The sequence below is a fragment of the Sitophilus oryzae genome, unplaced genomic scaffold (genome assembly GCF_002938485.1).
Source record: "Sitophilus oryzae breed Bouriz unplaced genomic scaffold, Soryzae_2.0 scaffold_1009_pilon_pilon, whole genome shotgun sequence".
NCBI classification, from domain to species: Eukaryota; Metazoa; Arthropoda; class Insecta; order Coleoptera; family Curculionidae; genus Sitophilus; species Sitophilus oryzae.
This window is the reverse complement of record NW_022145626.1, coordinates 1,001,207-1,027,118: the sequence shown is the minus strand read 5'-3', so window position 1 is coordinate 1,027,118 and position 25,912 is coordinate 1,001,207. Positions and strand designations below refer to the sequence as shown.

Below are 25,912 nucleotides of genomic sequence, written 5' to 3'. Positions count from 1 at the left end.
TAACTGAAAAGAATTTAAAATTACCTTTCCAAAAATATAGCATACTTGATATTTTGTTATAATCCCCTTCGAAATACAGAATTTTTAAAAGTTTGCCACTTTTAACTAGTAGGCTTTGGACCCCTCATTGATAATATGCCCTTAATGGAACTCGAGAACATATTTTGCCAGCAAGACGACGCACCGCCTCTGAACGCTGAAGTTATCAGCAAATTTCTGCAGCCAATTTCAAGAATAATTGAATAGCTGACCAAGAACCCAGCCGTTGGCCGTCGAGGCCGCCTGACTTAGTGCCCATGGATCTAATCCTATGGATATATATGCGGAAGAATAAAGGTTCTTTATTCTTCTGTATAATCTAGACAAGAATTAGAAATACTTAGCAGTTAGGAGAGGGTATCTTTCCCCCCCACTGAGTTAATGAATTCCGCGAGAAATGTTCAAAAACTGCCCGTCTGTCCATAACAGAAGACGATCGATATGTCGAACACCTGTAGCAAAATCTCATGTCCTGGTTTGCTATTTATTTTTATTGTTATTAGATATAGTTTAAATGTGTTGATGTTGGTTAAATATATTTTAAATTGTTATAAATTTCTGCATCTCTCATAGCAAATATTATTTTCGTTTTAATTGATGCTCACAGCTAGAATTTTTTTGCATTACAGCCGGTGCCGTTCAATGCCTACTTATTTAAAGCGGGCAAATTTTTATATACTCTATATCTCGAAAAGGAATCGAGCAAAATATCAAGTGTGTTTTGGTAATATCAAGATATTTTTGGAAAGGTAATTTTAAATTATTTTCAATAAATTAGAAATATACAGGGCGACCCATATAAAAAATCAATTTTTCTGTTGATAACTCTTAAATTATTAATTTTAAAAAAATTATACTAAAACAATTAAATTCTACGTAAAAAGGTGCTTTAGAAATGTTTTCATAGAAATATAAAATTTTCCATAGCAAAAAAGTTACAGCGATTTGTTAAAAACGCACATTTTTGAAAAACACCTCGTAACTCCGAAACGGTAACAGATATTGACGTGCGGTTTTCACCATCATGTTTTTGGTGAAAATTGAGCTCCAGACACTGATATTAGTTTTCGTCTATCTCCTATAGAAAAGGATGTTTCCATTTAAAAGCGTCGAATTTGACCCACCCTGTACCAGTTTATTGACTGATCTTATGAAACGATAATGAAGAGAGACTTAAAATATGTTAACATCATTATGTTAATTGCCAAAAAACTAACAAATATCTTTAATATCAATTAGCTAATTCTACGAAATTCCAAGACGAATGCAGAGAAATAAATTAAAATTGTTAAATAGGTATATTTTTCTCTTGTAATTTTTCATTTTCCAAATGCATTTAATAACTCACTGTCAACAGCTACTTTCATTTATTATATTTAGAGATAAATATAAATCATAGATCGGAAAGGAAAGAAGTGACAATCATAAAACAAAGAATTATGTTGAAGATACTTGAATCTTAAATATGCGTTTATGTACTATCTCGCACTACATATACAGATAATGTAAAATTTATATAGTTTATTAGACTTTATTTAACTAACAAATAACTTAAATTTAATGTATAATATTTATACAGGGTGGCGCACCTCATTCGCCTCGGTTGATTATACGAAAACGGAAAGATGTAGAAACAAAATATTTTATGGCTATATGTAGAGGGACAATGTGCATAATGTAAAATTATTTTGAAATGTACAGGGTGTGTCAGAACTAAGATCCATACCAAAGTTATATTTTTTCTTATGGAACACCCGGTATTTTATTTCATTTTTGGATTCTTGGGCATAAAATAAGGCATTTATTATAAGAGTTTGATATGTCTAAAAGCTTTGGTTATGGAGATATTTAAAGATATTTAAATATGCATGCTATAATAAAAAGGTTTGTCAACACCTTGTACATTACTTTTCAGAATTAATTCTGGTGCTCACTTTCAGGCCAGAGAAATAAACTTTACTACAAAATTTGATTGCTTTCTTATATAGGGGTATCAAAAATTGCTGGTCTATTTTAACTATTTATTTTACATAAAAACTTCGTTATTTCAAATGCAACACTATGTATTTTTTTATATAAGTCGAAGCAGATTTAAATACTCTTTCAAACTTTATTAGGGTTTCCTATACCTATCAGTTCAGATTTTGAATAAAAAACGATTTTTCGATAAAATTGTAATCAAGATGGCTGGTGTCGCCATGGCAATTTTCTAGTAACACTTAGTAGCTATTTTCAAAATCGACATTAGTTTATGGACTTTATTTAAATTTATAACAGTTTACTTTTTACCTAATTTACCTACATTAGTTTAATAAGTAAGCATTTATTATTTTGTCAAGAAAAATAAAGAAGTAGTTCTTTGATGTATATTACGATGACTTGTGGATATATTGGATTTTCTATAAAATAACCAATTAAAGCAAATTCATTTTCTTCACTTCCGACGACAGGTTTCTGCCTAATAGGTTTTTCATCAGCTCTGCGAAATAGGAAAAGTAGTTTTTCAAAGGAACGCTTATCAGGAAGATTCCTATTTGGATATCTTTGAGCATAAACCCTTCAGGCCAACAAGCAATTGTCCTCACAAAATAAAATCACTAGTAACATATGCATTCCTTCCTCCAGCAGATACTGCTTCATTTTTCTTGATAAAATAATAAATACTTACTTATTAGTATTATTGTAGGTAAATTAATTAAAAATAACCTGTTATAAATTTAAATAATGTCCATAAATTAATGTCGATTTTAAAATAGCTACTAAGTGTCACTAAAAAATTGCCATGGCGACACCAGCCATCATGATTACAATTTTATTGAAAAATCGCTTTTTATTCAAAATCTGAGCCAGATAGGTATAGGAAATCCTAATATAGTTTGAAAGAGAATTTAAATCTGCTTCGACTTATTTAAAAAAATACATAGTATTGCATTTGAAATAACGAAGTTTTTATGTAAAATAAATAGTTAAAATAGACCAGCAATTTTCTATACCCCTGTATACATTTAAGGAAGCAATCAAATTTGTTAGTAAAGTTTATTTCTCTGGCTTAAAAGTCAGCATAAGAATTAATTCTAAAAAGTAATGTATAGGGTGCTGACAATTTTTTTACTATAGCACAAATAATATCTAAAAAAAACAACGCTTGTAAACATATCAAACCCTTATAATAAATGCCTTATTTTATGTCCAAGAATCCAAAAATGAAATAAAATACCGGGTGTACCAGAAGAAAAAATATAACTTTGGTATATATCTTAGTTCTGACCTCGGTTCTGACACACCCTGTACATTTCAAAATAATTTAAATTATGCACATTGCCTTCCCACATATACCCATAAAATAGTTTGTTTCTACATCTTATACTTATAGTGGGTAAAATTCAGCATTTAATTAATAATAATAATAATAGCTCCCATATATAGCGTTTAACGCCTTGGGAGTAGCAAGGTACAGCTTGCTATACTAGAGCCATTCGGTATACAAGGAAGGTAATGTGGCTAGCACTACGCTTCAACTGCCTATTATTACCTCAGGATTGTGAATCCCAAGTACTCATTTAAGGCTGAGTCGACCTAGGTACCCAAACTATTTTTATTTTAATAAAAATAGTCGGTTGATGAAATGCCGGGTGTGGGAATCGAACCCACTCCTTGAGATTGGTAGACGAGAGCCTGTACTTCTACGCCACCGGGCACCTTTAGTTAGCATTTAATTAACAAAAACCAATATATCCTTGGAAACATGCTGGACATTAAACCCACCCAAAATTGATAGCTTAGTTACAGAAATAAATCTCAATCTCACTACGTGTCCGTTCCGTTTTTCAGATCCTTCTAAATCTGGCGAGGAGCATCTTCGAGGAGCAAAACAATCTGGAATGTCTGGTCACGAAAATAATGAGAGAAGCGCAAGATCTATTGAAATGCGAAAGCTGTGCGGTCTACCTACTGGATTTGGATTGTTGCGAAGCGGTAAGTATTGAACGAAAGCTAACAATGAACATTATTTTCGACTAAATGTATGTACCTGTGTTGTTTGGTAATCGCCTTAAAAGAAAAATTTTGTTATTAAAGTGACAGTTTGGTTTGGTTTGTTTGTAATTTGGTTGGTTTGATTTTGTTGGGCATATTTGTAATGATCGCGATTCGGTTCTAGGCCGAACGATACCTTGTAAACAGCATACGATATCGCAAGATTTATTAATGGGTTGCTGGTAATCAGCACTCAGGATCGCAAATTTTGGTTTTCAACATAAATTAAACGAGCTAAAAATCAAAATAAGTTGCGGCCACCTCTTCCAATAACAATCACGAATATTTCTGCTTTACTTTGGTGATCGCACAACAAAATACACGTTGACGTGCTGTTGATTCATACAAATTTCGATAATTATAGAGAAATCAACAGAAAATAGATTCCCAGATGACACTATTTTATGTTCATCTAACTTACATACGTATGCAAATTACATAAAACAAAATAGAGATATAATATATTTTTCATAGAACTCAATATAAACTTCCAATACCTAACTTTTCTTAAAAAAAGATATGTGTCCATAACTATAAAAAATATTCAAGAAAGAACTAAGTTACAATCTTCTTGCACTAGAAAAAGTCAAATTTTACCTGCAAAGAAACTACACAAAGTGTAATTTTTGTTTTAAATTTTTTAAGTAAAGCTGGTCATTCTCTAAACATTGGGTAAAATGTCCTGGAATTTTAAAACATTCTGTAACTTATAAGAAGGAGAATGAAGAATATACAGGGTGGCGCACCTCATTTGCCTCGGTTGATTATACGAAAACGGAAAGATGTAGAAACAAAATATTTTATGGGTATATGTTAGGAGGTAATGTGCACAAATTAAAATTATTTTGAAATATACAGGGTGCTTCAGACCTAAGATCTATACCAAAGTTATATTTTTTTTATGGAACACCCGGTATTTTATTACATTTTTGGATTCCTGGGCCCAAAAAAATCCATTTATTATAAAGGTTAAATATTTTTAAAATCAGTGGGTTTTGAGATATTTAAATATATTTAAATTTGCATGCTGTTATAGAATAGATAATTAACACCCTGTACTTACTTTTCAGAATTAATTCTTGTGCTGAATTTAAAGGTAGAGAAATAAACTTTACTGGAAAATGTTATTGCTTCCTTAAACTTATACATTGGTATCAAAAATTGATGATCTATTTTAAGGATTTATTTCACATAAAAACTTTGTTATTTCAAATACAACACCCTGTATTTTTTATAATAAATCGAAACAGATTCAAATGCTCTTTCAAACTGTATTAGGGTTTCCTATACCTATCTAGCTCAGATTTTGAATAAAGAACAATTTTTCAATAAAATGGCAACCAAGAGGGCTAATATCGTTATGGCAAGTTTCTAGTGACAGTTAGTAGCTATTTTCAAAATGGAAATTAGTTTATGGGCTTATTTAAATTTATACCAGTTTACTTTTATTTAATTTACCTACAATAGTTTAATAAATAATATTTATTAAATATGTATTTATTATTCTTATTAAGAATAACGAAGAAGTAGTTTGGTTTGGCTTTGATTCATTTTACGATGACTTGTAGAATATGAATTTTCTATAATAGAGACAATTACGGCAAATTCATTTTCTTCACTTCCAACGACAGGTTTCTGCCTAATAGGTTTTTTATAAACCACACTACCAGCTCTGCGAAATAGGACTGCAAAGTGGTTTTTTAAAGGAACGCTTATCAGGAAGATTCCTATTTTTGTATATCTTTGAGCATAAGCTCTTGAGGCCAAGAAGCAATTTTCCTCACAAAATAAGATCACTAGAAACATATTCATTCGTTCCGCCAGCAGATACTGCTTTATTTTTCTTGATAAAATAATATATACTTACTTATTAAATTATTGCAGGTAAATCTAAGTAAATTGTTATAAATTATAAATAAAAATGTCCATAAACTAATGTCGACTTTGAAAATTAATAGTTACTGTCACTAGAAAATATTGCAATGGCGACACAAGCCATCTTGATTGCAATTTGATTTAAAAATCGCGTTTTATTCAAAATCTGGACTAGACAGATATAGGAAACCCTAATATAGTTTGAAAGAGCATTTGAATCTACTTCGGTTTATTTAAAAAAATACAGGGTGTTGCATTTGAAATAACGAAGTTTTATATAAAATAAATCCTTAAAATATATCAGCAATTTTTGATACCCCTGTATACATATAAGACCCCTGTATAAATTTAAGGAAGTAATAACATTTTCCAGTAAAGTTTATTTCTCTACCTTTAAACTCAGCACAAAAATCAATGCTGAAAAGTAATGTACAGGGTGTTAATAATCTATTCTATTGTAGCTTGCAAATTTAAATATCTTTAAATATCTCAAAAACCAAAGATTTTAAACATATTTAACCCTTATAATAAATGAGTTTTTTTGAGCCCAAGAATCCAAAAATGAAATAAAATACCGGGTGTTCCATAAGAAAAAATATAACTTTGGTATGGATCTTAGTTCTGAAACACCCTGTATATTTAAAAATAATTTTTAATTGTGCACATTACCTCCCCGCATATACCCATAAAATGTTTTCTTTCTGCATCTCTCCGTTTTCGTATAATCAACGGAGGGGAATGAGGTGCGCCACCCTGTATAATACACGTCTCTTTTAGTAACCTATAATCAAAACACTTATTAATACTTATTATCTAAAGTACAATACTGTGTACATCACTAAAGACAAGATATATGCGAAATTTTTCTTTCCAATTGAAATACTTTTATAATTTCCGACCTGTAAGAATGTAGTATACCTAGTTACCGTTTCATTGTTTTTTACTTTTTAGTTTACTTCGCCATCAAGGTAAACAGATTTAAAGAAAAAAAATACTAATTATGGACTATGCTCCAAAAAAAGTCAGTTTATAGAACAGTTACAGCTAATGTTTGACATTTAAATTAAAAATACATTATTTAAATTGTCCATTCCATTCGAAAGTGTAGTAATTTTATGATTTTATATTTATTTTCTTCTAAATATTCAAAACAGAAAGCCAACGTTTTGAAAAAGCTACGTTAAAAATCTCATAATGCCTTGTGGTTTAAAATACATGTCACATCACCAAGAAAGCGAAAATAAGGTCAAGAGGATCCTCATGTTTTCTGAAAGGACGTAGCATAGAGATTGTCTGCCAGTGATGTAAAAATAGAATTTTTGAATTTTATACAGCATGAGTTTTCTACGATGTTTTCTGTGGAGACTACTGGAGATAGAGAGTCGGTTAAATGGGGAAAGAATTGCAGTTTTGTGGGGTCATATATATGCGCTTTTCAGATTTTTTAAAAAGTTCATGGCTTACTAGATATTTCGAAAAAAAAACAAAATTTGGATATTTTAAAAATGGTCCCTAATTCCATTATAATCTATTTTCAGATAAATTAAAAAGTTTTCAGATAAAAGTTGTAAATAATCACATCCTTAATCAGATTGTGTTTTACTTGTTTTTCTAAAGTATGTCATTTGACACAAACTAATGTCTTTTAAAAAGAAACCATAGTTGGCCATGACTTCATAAAAAGCGCCATTTTTTAAGATTTTGAGTGATATAAACTATAATATGTTTTTTTTCTTCGAAAAATTAGAGTTATCGCCAATTCTTATCACCTTAGTTAGCCTTGGAAAAAAGTCCAATTGTTGTTGCTCTCAGAAATGTCAAACTGTCACCTCCAAACTTTGTAAATTAAAATAACCAAAAATTGTAAATATGGATTTTTCAAATGAAGAAAAACGTGTAGTATTATTAGTTCAACTTTTCTTGGCCATACATTTTCGAGGATACGTTACATACGCTTTTTAGAGAACGCTGTTCAAGACATGTTAGAAAAGTTAAATTTAGAGACTCGCGCATCAATAAAGTGATTCCAACATGACTTTCATTATGACACTCCCACCCATAATGAAAGAAATGTTAAAAATTATTTATATCATAATTATTTAAACTCAGGGATAAGAAGAGGTGGACCAATTGCATGGGCCTCTTTGATCACCTGACCTATCTAGTTTAGATTTTTTATGCGATATATTTTTTGAATATTTTTTAAAATAACGTAAAGTGTATGTAGTGATATTATTTATTTAAGTATATAAATTATAATAATTAAATAAATAACATAATAAAAATACCATGCCAACTACGTGAAATTAGTTAAGAAAGATAAGAATTGGCTATAAGTCAGTATTTATTCGAAAAAAAAACATATTACAGAAAAACTTAAAAAATGACGCTTTTTATGAAGTCATTTAAAAAAACATAAGTTTGTGTCATATGTCAAAAATTACAGGATTTAGAAAGAAACGAGGAACACAGTCTCATTAATGATGTGATTATCTACAACCTTTATCTGAAAACTTTTTTTCTAAAATACATTATAATGGAATTAGAGACCATTTTTAAAATAGCCGAAATTTGTTTTTTTCGAAATATCTAGTAAGCCATGAAGTTTTTCAAAAATCTGAAAGGCGCATATTTATGGCCCCACAAAACTGCAATTTTTTCCACATTTAACCGACTCTCTACATCTCCAGTATTTTCCGAGATACCCATAGAGAACATCGTAGAAAACTCACCCTGTATGTAGTATAGAAGTTAAAATAATGTGGTACCAAGGCATTCTACTAATATTAATCTATAAAAATTTAACTATATAACTAAAATACATATATGTTATAAGTATATTTTTAAATAGCACAGTGTGAAATACGTGTTCATTCTACACTAACAATCCTTCGGGCTAATTCCATTTTTATTAGAGAAGGAATTATTACATGGCAGACAGAAAATAAAGAGATGGAAAATTATAAAACCGGAGTATCTCGGTTTTTCTGTGTCAAGGGAACCGTGAAACAACAAAGCGGGAGACTTTCCAGGAAATGAGAATGTTAAATTGCCGAAATTAAAGTGGAAAATGTTTCGTTTTCGCACTCAGAGCAGAGGCGGCAAGAGTTTCGAACGTTGTTTCAACACTAGAACGGAAAAATTTAAATAATTTAATTTTAAACGTTCATACAAAATGGAGTTCCGCTGCAAAAAAATTGTTTCAAGTATGTCGGCATAATGGAAAAGTTTTTGAATATTTAATTTTGGCTCGCTCCCAAAAAAAAAACGTGTCACTCGATTTTTTTTTCATCTGAGTAATAACCTAAAAAAATAATAATGTCTTAAAATATCCTAAACAAATAATATCTTATTTGCTTAAATCGTAATATTTACATTTGATTATACCGGGTGCGTCTCAAAAGTGGCTCACCCCTATAACGTTTTTATTTTTTCAGTTAAAAAACGATATTTGTTATGCTAGTATATGACATAAATTAGGATTGATTGACGTATTCAATTGTTTTTGGTCACTTCCTGTTTCACCGAAAATGACTATAACTTATGATTTTTGAATGGCACTCTCGGTATTTTTTTACTTTATTCGAAAGAAAATAACACTCTGAAGAACGCAATAAAATTGCAAATAAAAAGAACTTGTTTCCCCATGTTATTTAAATGGGAAGTATAAAATCACCTGAGAAATGAGGCACCTTTTTTTTCGTCATCCTGAATGATATTTCCACGGTAACAAAAAAGAAAAAAATATATTTTTTTGCGCACCCTACTCACCCCTATAACTTTTTTATTTTGTCAGATAAATGAACGATATTTCGTACGTTAGTACATGATATAAATCAGGATTAATTGACGTATTCAATTGTTTTCGATCACTTCCTGTTTCACCGGAAATGACTACAACTTTTGATTTTTAAATGGCACCCTCGGTATTTTTTTACTTTATTCGATAGAAACTAACACTTCTCATATATCATATGTCAACTTTTGACATTTTCGCATATGGTTTATTTGAAATTATAACTTGCGGTTCTTAACGAAAATTTGACTCGAAATGCCTAGTGTGTGGTATCAAATTATTCGTAAATAGCTTTTTCCGAATATGCTAATGAATCACCCTCGTTCAATTTGAAAAATTTGAGATATGATTAAAAATACGATTTGAGCATTTTCTAACTTGCCAGAACAAGAAACTAAAAACATTAGACGCTAAAATCTATTTTTCCAAGGCTCCTTGATTAAGAATTAATTTTTTTAACATAGCCATGGCACTCTAGATTGAATTTTAAAATATGATTTTTTATTAAGCGAAAATGTCAAAAGTTGACATTGATAAAAAGATAACATTGAATGATATGTAATTCTATTCAGAATGTCATTTTCTATCGAATAAAGTAAAAAAATACCGAGTGTACCATTTAAAATACACAAGTGGTAGTCATTTCCGGTGAAAAAGGAAGTGACCAAAAACAACTGAATACGTCAATGAATCCTAATTTATGTCATATACTAACATACCAAATCTCGTTTGTTTATTTGAAAAAATAAAAAAGTTATAGTGGTGAGCCACTTTATAGACGCATCCGGTATATAAAGTGCGATAATAAAAGGCCATAGGTCAATAATTTTTCAGTCCTAATTTAATATTTAAGTAAAGTAATACTACTCTCACTACCCTCTTTTAATTTTGATTATCTTTAATCAGATTATATTTTTTTATCACTTAACAGTGATCATCATTTTAACATTATTTATATAACATATTAATATTGTAATTACAGTGTTAATTGCAATAATTAGGTGTCATTCTGATGTAATATTGTCATTTACTTTTATTATTTATTATTACGCCTGTTTTTTTTTGTAACTTGCCTGTCGCCCAAAATTTTTAGTTTTAGTTTTAGTGTAATTTGCTTTCCTCCAGTGAAATACAAACGAACCCATGACTGCTCTATTGATGAAAATCTACTGTACGCAACAGACTATATAGTTTTTTAGATAATAATTTATTTTTTACTAACTAAATCTGCTACACCTTCAATAACTTTCAAACGGGTCTATCAAATAAAAAATTATATCAGATCTATTTTGAAGATATATCGTTCAATTTTTTACAAGAAAATGTATTGATGTTTACAACGCGCTGATTTGTTAGACCGCAATAAATTAAAAAAAAAATTATCCGTGTTATTTAAATGAGAAATCGAAAATCACTATGAGACACTTCTAAATATTAATATTAAGAGCTCAAACTTTACCATATTTTTTTTTCATCATCGTGAACGATATTTTCACGGTAAATAAAAATATTTTTTTTGGTGCACCCTAGCTTCATTCAGAACCTCGCAATTAGTGGAATAGAATATCCTAGCAACCGCTTGCGGTTATCAGTTGTATCCATAGAGAAATCTTAATATTTAGCTTATAAAACAATCAACTTTTGATTTTTAACTACAATTTCTCTTGACGGAAGATAATCAAAGGCCAAAATGACATTCCTCACAAATTTTGAAGTATAATTAGTGGAAAAGTAGAAAGTTTTTTTTTCTACTAATTGAATATTATTAACAATAATAATTTCGACATTGTGAATGGTTACATTGATACTAGAGGAACAAACTTCTACGCTAATTGACACCACTAATTTATTCCACTAATTTGGGGGATCTGAATGAAGCTTAATACCATGCATATTTATAACATAAAAATATTCATTTACCTGAAACTGTCTCTCGAAAAGATCGGATTACTCGTCCCTCAGCGACTGAATAATTATATGGAAATGGAAAGCGCGCCGGGAAATCGGTAAAGCTTGGGTATTTCCGCTGTCAGAGAGCCGTCGTATAATACACAACGATCCCGGAAAGAAAACAGTCCATACCCCTCGGTAATTTGCCGACAAATAAAGCGTACAAAGGGCAAATATTTACGATGCGGCGATTCTCGTTTCTTCTCACACAAACACGTTCAAAAGTACACTTGCGGTTCGCTATAGTAATACTAAGGCATCCAAAAATTGTATTCCAATTTAATTGAAAAACTATAAGTATACGATACAACATCGGAAATATTTCAGTATAGTTTTTTAACGCTTTCGAACTTTGTATAATTCCCGTAAACCTACCTTTTTTTATGTATTTTTAAAGTTTTTTTAAAAACATTATTATTATGTTTATGGTATAATATAGAGCGAGAAACGCTCTTTTAAACGAGTCCTCGGTTGTTGGATTCTGATCATCCAGTCCGGAGTTATTAACATTTATATAAAGATAGATCTAACCTTCCTCCACCACTTTATTTTAGCAGATAGGGGAAAATTGTTCTAACGAAGAAAATCCAAAATTTACTGAAGATTATGAAGCTATTATTTATAGTACCCATTATCTAAGCAAAATTCTGTAAAAATTATATTTTCTTATTTTCCATAGCAGTTGCGCGCCCTAGCGACCGTTTTACAAACTTGAAAATAATTTCCAGCGATTTCTCATAGCCCCTTTATTTATAAATATTTTTTTCCGTAAGCCCTACGGCTAATACTTTCCGAGATACAGCCGAGAGCTATTCTTAGTGGGACACCCGGTACATTACTTTTCAGAATTAATTATTGTGCTGAGTATAAAGGTAGAGGAATAAACTTTACTGAAAAGTTTTATTGCTTCCTTAAATTTGTACAGGGGTACCAAAAATGGGTTGATGTCCAAAGATATCCAAATAGGAAATTTCCTGATAAGCGTTCCTTTGAAAACTACTTGTCCTATTTCGCAGAGCTGGTAATGTGGTTTACAAAAGAAACCTATTAGGCAAAAACTTGTCGATGGAAGTGAAGAAAGTGAATTTGCTATAATTGGCTCTTTTTAGAAAATCCATATATCTACAATTCATCGTAAAATAAACCGAAGAACTACTTCTTCGTTTTTCTTGATGGAATAATAAATACATATTTAATAATAAAATATAAGTACATGAAATAAAAGTAAACTACTATAAATTTAAAAAAGTCCATAAACTAATTTCGATTTTGAAAATAGCTACTAACTGTCACTAGAAACTTGCCATGACGACATCAACCCTCTTGGTTACCATTTAATTGAAAAACTGCTCTTTATTCAAAATCTGAGCTAGATAGGTATAGAAAACCCTAATATAGTTTGAAAGAGCATTTGAATCTGCTTTGATTTATTTAAACAAATACAGGGTGTTGTATTTGAAAGAACGAAGATTTTATGTAAAATAAATATTTAAAATAGACCAGCAATTTTTAATACCCCTGTATACATTAAACGAAGCAATCAAATTTTTTAGTAAAGTTTATTTCTCTGTCAGCATAAGAATTAATTCTGTAATAAATACCTTATTTTGTGTCCAAGGATCTAAATATGAAATAAAATACCGGGTGTTCCATAAGAAAAAATATAACAACTATGGTTTGGATCTTATACCCTGTACATTTCGAAATAATTTTAAATTATTCACATTGCCTTCTCACATATACCCATGAAATGTTTTGTTTCTACATCTTTCCGTTTTCGTATAATCAACGGAGGCGAATGAGGTCCGCCACCCTGATAAATATATGCATTTTTTACAAACGTTAGTATTTGGCTTATTATAAAGGGACTATAAACGGGTTGTTTTTTGCCTTAAGTTTAAAACACCCCCTGTAATAATTTCGTGGCCAAATTTTCCTAAAACATTATTTCTTGATCAGAACCATGTCTTCTGAGCATTTTGTTTTTTGGTGCATATCAACACATGCTTTGGTTAATTTTTTTAATAGCGAAATGAACTTTGCCACCAACAATTTGTAATTTTCTCAATCACCATTAATTTTTGATGATATTTTCCATATAACGATGGGTTTTGGTTACTAGTGTCAGGTGATTATCATATTGTATCATTTGGTATACCTGCGATTGAATATATCGCATCGATTGAGTATATAGTGTCGAAGAATGTGCAAAAGCCATTACTCTTGTTGAAGATAGGCGACATTATGAATATGTGGCTAGAGTACTATACACTTATCAAGGATGGCTCTCAAAATTTAAAAAAATTGAATAACTCGGTTATTTTGTACTGAAAAACGGTAAAGGGAAAATATGTTTCTTTTATCGAGATCTAACAGCCCTGATAACATTTTGCACTTATTTAAAACTCACCCTCTTGCTGATAGTAGTTCAGAAATTAATAACTGATTTTAATTGTACACCTTAATCAAAACTAAACCTATGTCCGTACTATAATGCTGTTAGTGTAGAGCATTAAACGAGAGAGGCCTAAAATATTCTGCACCGTGTAACAATTGATGTAATAAGCGAGTACAATTCGGTGTAGAAATTGCATTTACCTTATCTAGGCGAGTGAAACGAGCTGTCTGGCGCACAAAGCTACTATTCATGTAAGGTTTCCTATACTCTATAAATTACTCTTTACAAATTGGAGAACATGTACGCTGCGTATGTTGTAGACTGCATTGTGCTGCGGAATTATTCAATTTTCTTTACGTAAAGTTAATTTCAGAAGAATAGAAATGAATATGGAAAGTAATAATATATTTGATTAATATAATTAATACATTTCCATTGAGCTAATAAAGCAGGGACCCGATATATTATTGGAAATACTAGCTGATATCTTCAACAGATGCCTGATAAAAAACGACAACATTCCTGAAGACTGTAATCTGGCGTACATCAGCTCTATTTTTAAGAAAGGAGACCAAAAAAGATGTAGCAACTACAGAGGCATTAGTTTCACAAGATCAATGGGAAGGTTGTATGGCAGGATTTAAAAGAGAGAGTAGAAGAGAGCTTTGAAGAAATAGAAGAACAAGGTGGTTTCCGCGCTGGGCGTTCTTGTACAGACAACATATTTGTGTTACAACAAATAATTGAAAAAAGGATAGCTCGAAATTTGGACACGCATCTGGTATTTATAGATTTAGAGAAAGCCTATGACACGGTGCCTTTGAAGAAATTATTTGAAATCTTTGTTGAGACCAATGTGAGTAAAACATATATCAATGCAATCTGGAATATGTACAAAAATCCAAAAAGTATGATCAGAGAGGGGAAGTTCCTATCGGAATCCTTCCTGACATCAAAAGGACTCAGACAGGGGTGCAGTTTATCACCTATCTTATTTAAAATATATATCCAGGAGGCACTGAAAACCTGGAGAAGGAAGAGTAGAGCTATGGGAATAGAGATTGACAACCACTGTCTATCGACCTAGTTTTTTGCAGACGACCAAGTTATTATTGCAGGTTGTGAGGAGGATGCCGACTACATGCTCAGGAAACTTGAGGAAGAATACGATAGATGGGGACTCAATATCAACCTCAGAAAAACCGAATACCTGAAAGTAGGGGAAGAATAATCTGAAGATCCTGAACTACACATACATGAAATTAAAAGGTGTTGCGAATATAAATATTTAGGAAGTATTATATCTGAAGAAGGGGGGGAACTCCAAAAAAGATATACATAGCAGAGTTCAACAAGGTAAGAAAGTAATCGGTCTTTTAAACCCTCTCCTGTTGTCAAATAAAACATCCATCCAAACCAAGCTAAGGATTTACAAAGCAATCGTAGCAATTTACATCAAAAGAAAGAAGGATGGTCGAGTCAGTGGAGATGGACTTTCTCAGAAGAGCATGTCGAATATCAAGGATGGAGCACATTAGATATGAGGAGATCAGGCAAAGAACAAGGCGAATATATACCAGCACCGACAACATCGAATCGAGACAGCTACTAGCAGTATGGGCACGTAAAAAGAATGGGAGGGGAAAGATGGCCAAAAAGGGCAATGGAGTATCGTCCCCAAAGCAGAAGGAAAAGAGGAAGACCTACAAGTACGTGGTTAGATGGAGTAGACCAGTACATGAGAGACAGCTAGGGCTATTAACCAGGCAGAATGGCAAAATCATAAAACTTATTAAAACTTATTAATTAAAATTAATTATTTAAAATACTTATATTTTTAAGAGTCGAACGAGGGCAAGAAATACATTTAGTATTGATTGACTTGCAAAAGGCCTATGATATTGTGCCATTGAAGAAGCTATGGCCAGTAATGGAAAAAATCGTACCAATGAAGTCTATATTAACGCAGTCAAAAAACTTTATTGTTGAAGTAAAAGCTATATTAAAATGGGCGGCAACACTTCTGAGGAATTTATTGTTTCCAAGGGACTCAGACAAGGATGTATGACTAAACCCTACTACTCTTTAAGATATATGTCGAAGAGGCTCTGAAAAAATGGAAAAAAGGTGTGGTGGAATGGGTCTACCAATCGGGGACCCTATGCTCTATACTCTTCTCTTCGCTGATGACCAAGTTTTGATAACAGGAGACCGAGATAATGAGCTACATGCTGAGGGTTCTTGAGAAAGAGTTGGAGCAAGTTGGATTTATTGTAACTATGAAAAAAACCGAATACATGTTTGTAGGAAACGACGACCATAGTGATTTGAATATTGGTATGGGAAAATCAATAAAACACTGCTCCAAATTTAAATACCTTGGAGTAACTCTTTTCTCAGATGGCAAAAGTAATGGGGATATATCAAATAAACTTGGACAGGGAAAAAGAAGAATTCGGGAACTAAACTCACTTCTTTGGAGCGATAGAATATCAAGAAGAACGAAACAGATGATGTACTCTATCTTTGAATCTGTTTGTACCTACGGATCGGAGACGTGGGGACTCACAAGGAGAAACAAAGATAGATTATTTGCACTTGAAATGGACTATTGGAGGTGTGGCAACAGAACATGTTGCCTAGAACACGTAAGAAATGTTTGTATAAAAGAGGAGATGCGAATAAATGGTAGTATCTTGGATACCATAGAATCCAAGCGATTGCTATGGTTTGACCACCTTCAAAGAATGGAAGATTTAAGAATACCCAAAAGAGTTTGGGACTGGATACCACTAGAGAGAAGAGAACCAGGAAGACCAGCAACGACATGGCAGGATAATTTACAGGAAGCCATGCTTGAGTCACCTGAGAAATGACCACTGGTGGGACCGGAATTTATACAAGTCGAGGAGCGGGAAACGATACTAGTCGTTAAAACACTCTGTCACGCGTTTTGGCCTTAGCTCGGCTCTTTTAAATTAAAAAATAAAGAAAAAAAAAATTAGAAAAGAAGAAAAAAAAAATACGAAGAAGAAAAAAATATTATTAAGTTAGCGATTAAGAAAAATAAATATTTATGGAATTTGCAGGGGTCTAGTCGCGAACAAATTTATGCCCTAGCTCAGAAAATTCGGAGAGTAGGGGCGGGTTAAGAGCGCCACTGACTTTAGACGGAAAAAAAAGTCAGAAATCCCCCAAGGTGTATTTAGGGCCTTACAAGTTCCACAAATACATAAATAAAAAAAAGTAAATAAATAAACAAAAAAAGTCAAGATCTTAGAGAATTATGTAGACATAGGGCCAAAGGAAATATAAAAAAAAAATAATGCAAACTGATTAGTTTCAGTACCCTCTATTGAAATATAAAAGGAAAATATAGGAAACAGTAAATAGAAAATACCAAATAGCAAATAGTAAATTAAATAAATCAATAAAAAAAATTGTGCACCAAGAAAAATATATCTCACAATACGCAAGTAGCAAAATTACGTAAATACCTAGGTACCTTTCGTGATCACGTAAGATTTACAAAATAAAATATATATGTATATATCAGCGCAACTAAAGTCAGCTAATATATCAAATTAATCAACAAATTAATAAATCAAATAAATAATACTAAACCAATTCACTAATAATAATAATTAATAATATAATTATTAAATAAATAAATCAAAATAATCAACTAATAATTATGAATTCATCAGTTCAAGAAATTTAGATATCGATAAAAAAAAATGAATAGATTTAAATTTTAAATAGAGACAAAAAGAAACTGTGTCAGCTGTATTAAATTTACAAAAAAAATTAAAGGAGAAAAAAAAAAGAAATATTATTTTATCAACAGAATTAAGTATGTGAAAATTTATTCTAATTAAATTATAATGTTAAAAAATTATCTACGTGCGGTATTCGTACGCACCAATGAAATTCAAATCGTAAGATAGGGAAAAAATATAAAATTGAATTGTACGATACCAAATAGTTGAAAATCTTCTAGATCAAATCAATCTTGGGCAGACACCGTCGGCTGTCAACTGTCAACCGTCGACTGTCAACTCCTCCAGAAAAGTAAAATGGATACAGCAAAAAAAACTGCTCCAACAAAAAAAAACTGGCTCAGAGAGAAGTCTTCAACACAGAAGAAAAACTTCTTCGGCCCAGACAAAAAAAACTTCTTCGGTCCAGACAAAAAACTCTTCGACTCCGACAAAAAAAAACCCTGCTAACTCAGGGTTTTCTACGAATCCTCAGGTGATTAATATTAATTCTTCCCCTGGATGGAATGGGGTGCTCAATAAAAAAAGGCGGGCTGCTTGGTTGACCCACGTCAGCTTTTTGAGGTGAAAATCCCGTCACCGGTAAACCGTAGCACCGTCCAAAAAACAAAAAGGTAAGATAGGATGCTGCAGTAATTTTTGAGGCACACTCGAAAATCCCCACAAGGGTAAAAAATCAAAAACTTGACAAAATGACCGAGAGGCCTCTGTACCTCACACTAGCTGAACATAAAGTGACCAAACCAAGGTAGTTCCAAGAAAAACGAAAACCTTTTTTGCAACAAAGAAATAGCCAGATAAAAACACGAGCCCTTGATAAAATATGGATTGCCAACCATGAGCTGAATAAAGACATGAAGAAAAAAGTTATATATTAAAGGAAAATAAAGTTAATATCAATAATTTATATAATTAATAGAATAAATAAAGTTAACGAGATTAATGAAAGTTATATAGAAATTTGCTTATCAAAACATTCAAAAATTAATAAATAACAACAATCTAGAGATATTGCGCATGACTCACTTGCCGGATCGATACGATATTTTTAAGACAATTATGCTTAGAAAATTCTACCTAAAAAATTAAAATAGAGCAACATAAATTTAATGAGTTTAACTAAGTGACAATAGGCTCAATAATTACTGTTGATTAAATAAAATACAAAAAATATATAATCAATTTATTAAAGTATATTTTGGGTTGCCTAATAGTTAATGTTAATAAAAATATAAATAAATATTTGACAGTTCAATTCAAAAATTTCTAACCTACGTATTTAGTATATAAACAGAATTAACGGCGGAAAGAATTATTTTATCTATTTCGGCTAAAATAAATATTAAATTGTATTAAATCAAACTAGTTTTGTGCTGCAAAAAAAAAAAAAAATGTTATTAAGTGTGAAATATGTTTAGTTAAAAATAAGGATGGAATAATTACTTTTGTTAACATGTAAGTACGATTTATTTATTCTTGGTTTACTGAATTGAACTGATCGATATTTCAGACTAATAATAATATCAATTAGCGTTAAATTATTAAAGAAAAGAAATAAAATAGTTTAGTGAAATTTTGGCACGTTACAACCCCCCCTCTCCTTGGAATAGGAGGGAAATTTAAGGAGAAAATTTTCCGACGATGATAAACAAGAACTACTAAATGTATACTAAGAGAAAGCGAAGAAAATTATTGAAAGCAAATAGAAAAGTGAACTGAAGTAAGATATAAATGAGAAAGAAATTGATAATTATAAGTAACTAGGAACGAAAAGAAATAAAAATTACAAACTATATGACTTTAAAGGTACTAACTGATAAGGGTTAAAGGTACTGTAACTAAAAAAAACTAATCTAATAATAACTAATTCTAGGGACTCTAAATTCTAAATGGAACAGGAGGTAGGACAAGGATTTTGGCATTGGATAGGATTAAAGGTTAGGACATGATTCCCCTCAGGAAAATAGGATTGAGAGCAAATCACGGCTCGCGTGGGCAGGGGCGCATCCCTGAAGTAGGTCGGACCACCACTGGGAGTATACCTACTCGCTACCTCAGAAAAAAAAATAGAATAAAACAGTTACTCATCAGGATCTGAAACTTCATTGGCAAGTGCTGGGTCGGTGTACTGTTTTAAATCTTGTACATGCCAGATTCCTTTTGAGCAACCTAGGTCGTCTTGGAGTTCATACGACCAAGAACCGCATTTGCGTTTGATGGTGAACGGTCCTATGTACGGTGGCGCTAATTTTGCAGTATAATAGCAAGCAGCATCGGAAAGAACTTTATTTCTGCGCCAAACCTTGTCACCTGGGTTGAAAAATGCTGGACGGCGACGTAAATTATACCTGTGAGCATTGTTAGATCTTGAGGATTCGATTCTTTGTTGGACTTGTTTATATAACTTAATAAAACCTTCCTGGCGGACCTTCACATACGAATCTATATCAACATTCTTATTATCTACTTTATTAAAATTGCCATACAATTTATGTTCCTTACCAAATAACACGAAATATGGACTGTATTTTGTAGTCTCACTTGGCGAAGTTCGGATAGCACAACCAATTTCCTGTAGATGTTCATCCCACGTCCTGTGATTTTCCTGTTTAACATATGTTCGAAGCATCGTTTTCACTACTCTATTTTGACGTTCAACAGGATTAGCGCGGGGATTATAACTTGCGGTGTAAAATATTCGTGACTTATATTTCTTACACAAATCCTGGAAATCTTTGGATTTCATTTGCACGCCGTTATCACACGTCAGGAACATAGGTGTGCCAAAAAGTAAGAAAAATTTCTCGACGTGCTCTACCAAACTCTTAGAATTAGCCGATCTACAAGGATACAAGAAGACGGCTTTACTGAAATAATCCGAAATTACTAAAATGTAACAATGTCCCTTCTTGGAACGAGGCAGGGGTCCTATATAATCAAGGCTGATGGCTTGAAACGGTTCGGTTATTTCTGGACGCTCTCCCATTAGACCTGCGGGACGCTTTTGTTCAACCTTATTTTGAGCACATTCTACACAACATTTCACGTAACGAATAACATCTGATTTTAATTTTGGCCAATAGTAAAGCTGACCAATCTTAGCATGAGTCTTGAAAACACCAACATGTCCTGCAGCAGGAATATCGTGACACCTGTGGAATATGTCCTTTCTTTTATCTTTCGGAACTACCATCTTCCATTCCGTTGACGAAGATAACTCTGGTATACGCGATTTTACAAACTTATATAAAATATTATTTTCCACACGCCATAAAGGAAATTTTACAGGATTTTCTTGAACATTTTGTAACATATTCTTATACCATTTATCGGTCGTGTTAGAAAATTGGGGTAAATCTAAAATCTGGACAGAATCGATAGGAACAACAGGGGATCTCGAAAGAAAATCAGGAACAATATGGAATTTTCCCTTCCGATGGATAAGTTCGAAATCAAATTGTTGCAGACGCAACTGCCAGCGAGCTAATCTACCTTGAGGGTCCTTTACATTATGCAGCCACAACAAAGAGGCATGGTCTGTGATTACCTTAAAATGTACGCAATCCAAATAGTGTCTCAGTTTTTCTACTGACCATATTACAGCCAAACATTCCTTTTCTGTTACAGATAATTTCATTTCCTGCTTGGTAAGTGAACGGGAAAGATAACATATGACCTTTTCACCCTCCTCAAATTCTTGGGTAAGAACAGCTCCAAGTCCGTATGACGACGCATCGGTCTGTAAACAAAAGGGCTTCTCAAAATCGGGTCCTGTTAAAATAGGGGCAGTAACTAAACATTCTTTGAGTAGTGTGAATGATTTCTGACAATCATCAGTCCAATTCCATTTAACATTCTTCTTCGTGAGGTTGAGGATAGGTGCAAGAAGCGAGGAAAAATTTGGAACGAAACGCCTATACCACGATGCTGTACCCACGAATCGACGAACTTCATTAATATTCTTGGGTGGAGGAATATTGACAATGGCCTCTACTTTTTCTGGATCTGGACGAAGTCCTTGGGCATCTACTAGATAACCTAGATAACGCAATTCTGGTTTACAAAAATTGCACTTATCTAAAGACACGACAAGACCAGCTTTGGCAAGGCGGTCAAAAACAATTTCCAAAAGTTTCAGGTGTTCGGAAAAAGATGAAGATAAAATAACAATATCATCGAGGTAGACCATAACATTTGGCTCAAGTTCCGGACCAAAAATTGTATCAACAATACGCTGCCAAGTAGCAGGCGCATTTGATAGACCAAACGGCATTCTGCGAAATTGGAACAAGCCTCTCCCAGGCACTGTAAATGCAGTGTACTCACGAGAACTCTCATTCAACGGTACCTGCCAAAAAGCGGATTTAATATCAACCGAGCTAATAAATTGGGCATTCCGTAACCGATCTAAAATTGTGGAAATATAAGGAATGGGCCAGGCGTCTTTCTTCGTGCGTTCATTCAGCTTGCGAAAATCGATGCAAAATCTGAAAGATCCATCTTTCTTCCGAGCAAGACAGACAGGACTAGACCAAGGACTATTCGATCTCTCTATCACTCCAAGTTTAAGCATTTCTTCGACCTCGTCGTCAATAAATTTTTGTTTGTATGGAGACACTGGATAATATCGCTGTTTTATTGGCCTGGTTCCTGGTTCAAGAACTATCTCATGTTCAGCAACTCTACAACAACCAAGAGTAGATCCCATCTGAGATAATTTCTCTTCCACCAATTTATCCAAAGCTGTTTTCTCTACAGGCGTTAAAAGGTCTTTACTCTGCACTCCACAAATCTGAGCAAGTTCAGTGTTCTCAGAAAAATGCCAAACGTCTTGCCTGAGATCAGGTACAATTTCCATCGATTTCCAAAAGTCTATGCCAAGAATAATTTTGTGAGATAATCCAGGAAGTATCAAAATATCAATAATTTTAGTTTTATTCATTAATGTTATTGGTGTTTGAATATAACCTATACTAGTGCATACTTCACCATTCGCAACTGTACATGAACTTTCTTGCTTAATTAATTTCAGTCCCAGACTCAACAGAATTTCGTAACCAGGCAAGCCAACTAATGTACGACTCGCACCGGAATCAAGTAAACCCAAAAGTGAATAGCCTAAAATACTAATTTGAAGGTAAGGACGTTGATCGCCTTGCGCATGGGAAACAATATAGTCAAGGAGAATTTTATTTTGAAAATCTTGGGTGTTATTTGCATGGGCCGTTAATAGTGTGGATTGAGAGGAAATAGCACGACCTAACGATTTCCCCGAGGGCCGTTTCCCGAACTGGAACACTTTGGACAGGTTCTAGTTATCACATCTGGTGTACCACAACGATAGCAATGCATTTTTCTGGGATTAGGACAATTACGATTTATGTGGCCTGTCTTCTGGCAATTCCAACAAGTAATTTCCCTAGACGAATTATGAGAATTATTCTGTAGGCCTCGAGAGATTTCACTGACTTGGTTTTCTTCATCAATAAAATTATAAGAAGTAGAAGGCTGTGAATTCTGCACTCCTACAAAAGCAAAGTCCGGTTCGACAAATTGTTGCTTCTTCCTAGACGGAGGTACGTAGCTTTCGGCACGATACTTCTTCACCTCTAGCTTAAGACATTCTCTCTCAAGCTCTTCAATTGTATTTACAACAGGAAGTTGCGTGGTATAAAATGGGGATAAATTCCTACACAAAATATCCAGTTGAGTATCTGGGGATAAACCATCATAGCGTCTAAACAATGCCTGCATACATGAAAGATAGTCAATGATAGTCTCGGAGGTATCCTGTGTTCTTTCTAAAATTTCTTTAAAGAGTCTAGCACGATAGTCAGGTGGCTCAAAATGACTGCGCAATAGGTGGCTTAAACCCTGCCAATCTTGAAACCTATTATTATTTGCCCTAAACCAATTTAAAGCTTTTCCGGTGAACAAATCGATGGCCGAATCAAATAATTGTTTTTCAGTTATATTACGAGCCAAGCGCAACTCATTCACTCTTTCTAGGAAATTGTGGACTGATAGTTTTTTAATGTCGCCGGTAAATTTTAAATTCCATTTCTCAAGGCTTAGATATTTCGAAGGGGAGACGCTATTTACAAAAGGAACAGATTGACTAGTAGAATTATGTACATGTGAGGAATGTAATGGTATATCATCATCAGGATCTCGAAAGTGATTGCTCAACTGAGGTTCTTGTCGAGACGTTGATTCTAAAGTATCGATTGCTGCTAAAACATCAATCAAAAGTTCGGTCTTCTCAGATTGCTGGTTGACGTTCAAAACTTGGTCAGGTATTCTATTTACACGGTTAAGCAGATGGACTAGTCTAGACTGAATGGACAGAAATTTGTTTTGGACGTTCTCTTCCGATGATACTGTACTAATGGACTCATTAACCTCGTCTAATAGCGTACGAATAATTATCTTTTCATCATCAAACTCTAGGTTATAGGGAGAAGATTTGAAAGCTCCGGCCTTTTCCATTTTTAATAAAGGTCGCAAGGTAGTTCTCAATTTATCGACAGTACTTTGATCATCAACAGACACACCACGAACCCTAAGCTCATGAAGTAACATTTCCTTTTTGAGATAACAAATATTCATTTTGAAATCCATAATGCCAAGAAATTTCAATAAAGTACAAATTTAATTATTAAATGTAAAATTTAAAAAAATAATAATGATGTTAATTATAAAGTAAAAATACGAAGTATTTATTATATCAGTAATTATATAAAGTTCAGTCCAAAAAGTAAACCAAGTGTTTAAGGTGTAAAATGGCAAAATAATACTTGTCAACAAAAATAAAGCAAAGAAAAAGTAAGTAAATATCAAATTAAAAATATCGATATCGAAATCACAGGTAAGTTAGTAATGCAATCCGCCAGGTAAAAAAAAACAAGGTAAATAGAAAATAGAAAAAGATAAATAGAAAAGGCAAATCAACTATATACCAAAACGTATATCAATCAAAAGGTAAGTAAAAATATCAAAGGTAAATCAAAGATAAATCAATGAAAATAATCAGTATCAATAATAATCAGGAGTCAAGATAATATTAAAAGAAAAAAATGAATAAATATTAACCAGCAAGATGAATATAAAATTATTTGGCCCTTTTTAAATCAATGGCCCCACGTTGGGCGCCATAAAATTTGTCACGCGTTTTGGCCTTAGCTCGGCTCTTTTAAATTAAAAAAAAAAAAAAAAAATTAGAAAAGAAGTAAAAAAAAAATACGAAGAAGAAAAAAATATTATTAAGTTAGCGATTAAGAAAAATAAATATTTATGGAATTTGCAGGGGTCTAGTCGCGAACAAATTTATGCCCTAGCTCAGAAAATTCGGAGAGTAGGGGCGGGTTAAGAGCGCCACTGACTTTAGACGGAAAAAAAAGTCAGAAATCCCCAAGGTGTATTTAGGGCCTTACAAGTTCCACAAATACATAAATAAAAAAAGTAAATAAATAAACAAAAAAAGTCAAGATCTTAGAGAATTATGTAGACATAGGGCCAAAGGAAATATAAAAAAATAATGCAAACTGATTAGTTTCAGTACCCTCTATTGAAATATAAAAGGAAAATATAGGAAACAGTAAATAGAAAATACCAAATAGCAAATAGTAAATTAAATAAATCAATAAAAAAAAATTGTGCACCAAGAAAAATATATCTCACAATACGCAAGTAGCAAAATTACGTAAATACCTAGGTACCTTTCGTGATCACGTAAGATTTACAAAATAAAATATATATGTATATATCAGCGCAACTAAAGTCAGCTAATATATCAAATTAATCAACAAATTAATAAATCAAATAAATAATACTAAACCAATTCACTAATAATAATAATTAATAATATAATTATTAAATAAATAAATCAAAATAATCAACTAATAATTATGAATTCATCAGTTCAAGAAATTTAGATATCGATAAAAAAATGAATAGATTTAAATTTTAAATAGAGACAAAAAGAAACTGTGTCAGCTGTATTAAATTTACAAAAAAAAATTAAAGGAGAAAAAAAAAAGA

General features: G+C 32.3%; 1 protein-coding gene across 1 annotated transcript in view; it reads left to right on the top strand.

Annotated features, from left to right (window-relative positions):
• LOC115874113 (cGMP-specific 3',5'-cyclic phosphodiesterase-like) overlaps positions 1–25,912 on the top strand; it is a 251,683-nt gene that overhangs the window by 85,131 nt on the left and 140,640 nt on the right. The window contains exon 4 of the mRNA XM_030889208.1: positions 3,871–4,014. Within this exon, the coding sequence (XP_030745068.1) occupies positions 3,871–4,014 (144 nt within the window). The remainder of the gene's footprint in view (positions 1–3,870; positions 4,015–25,912) is intronic.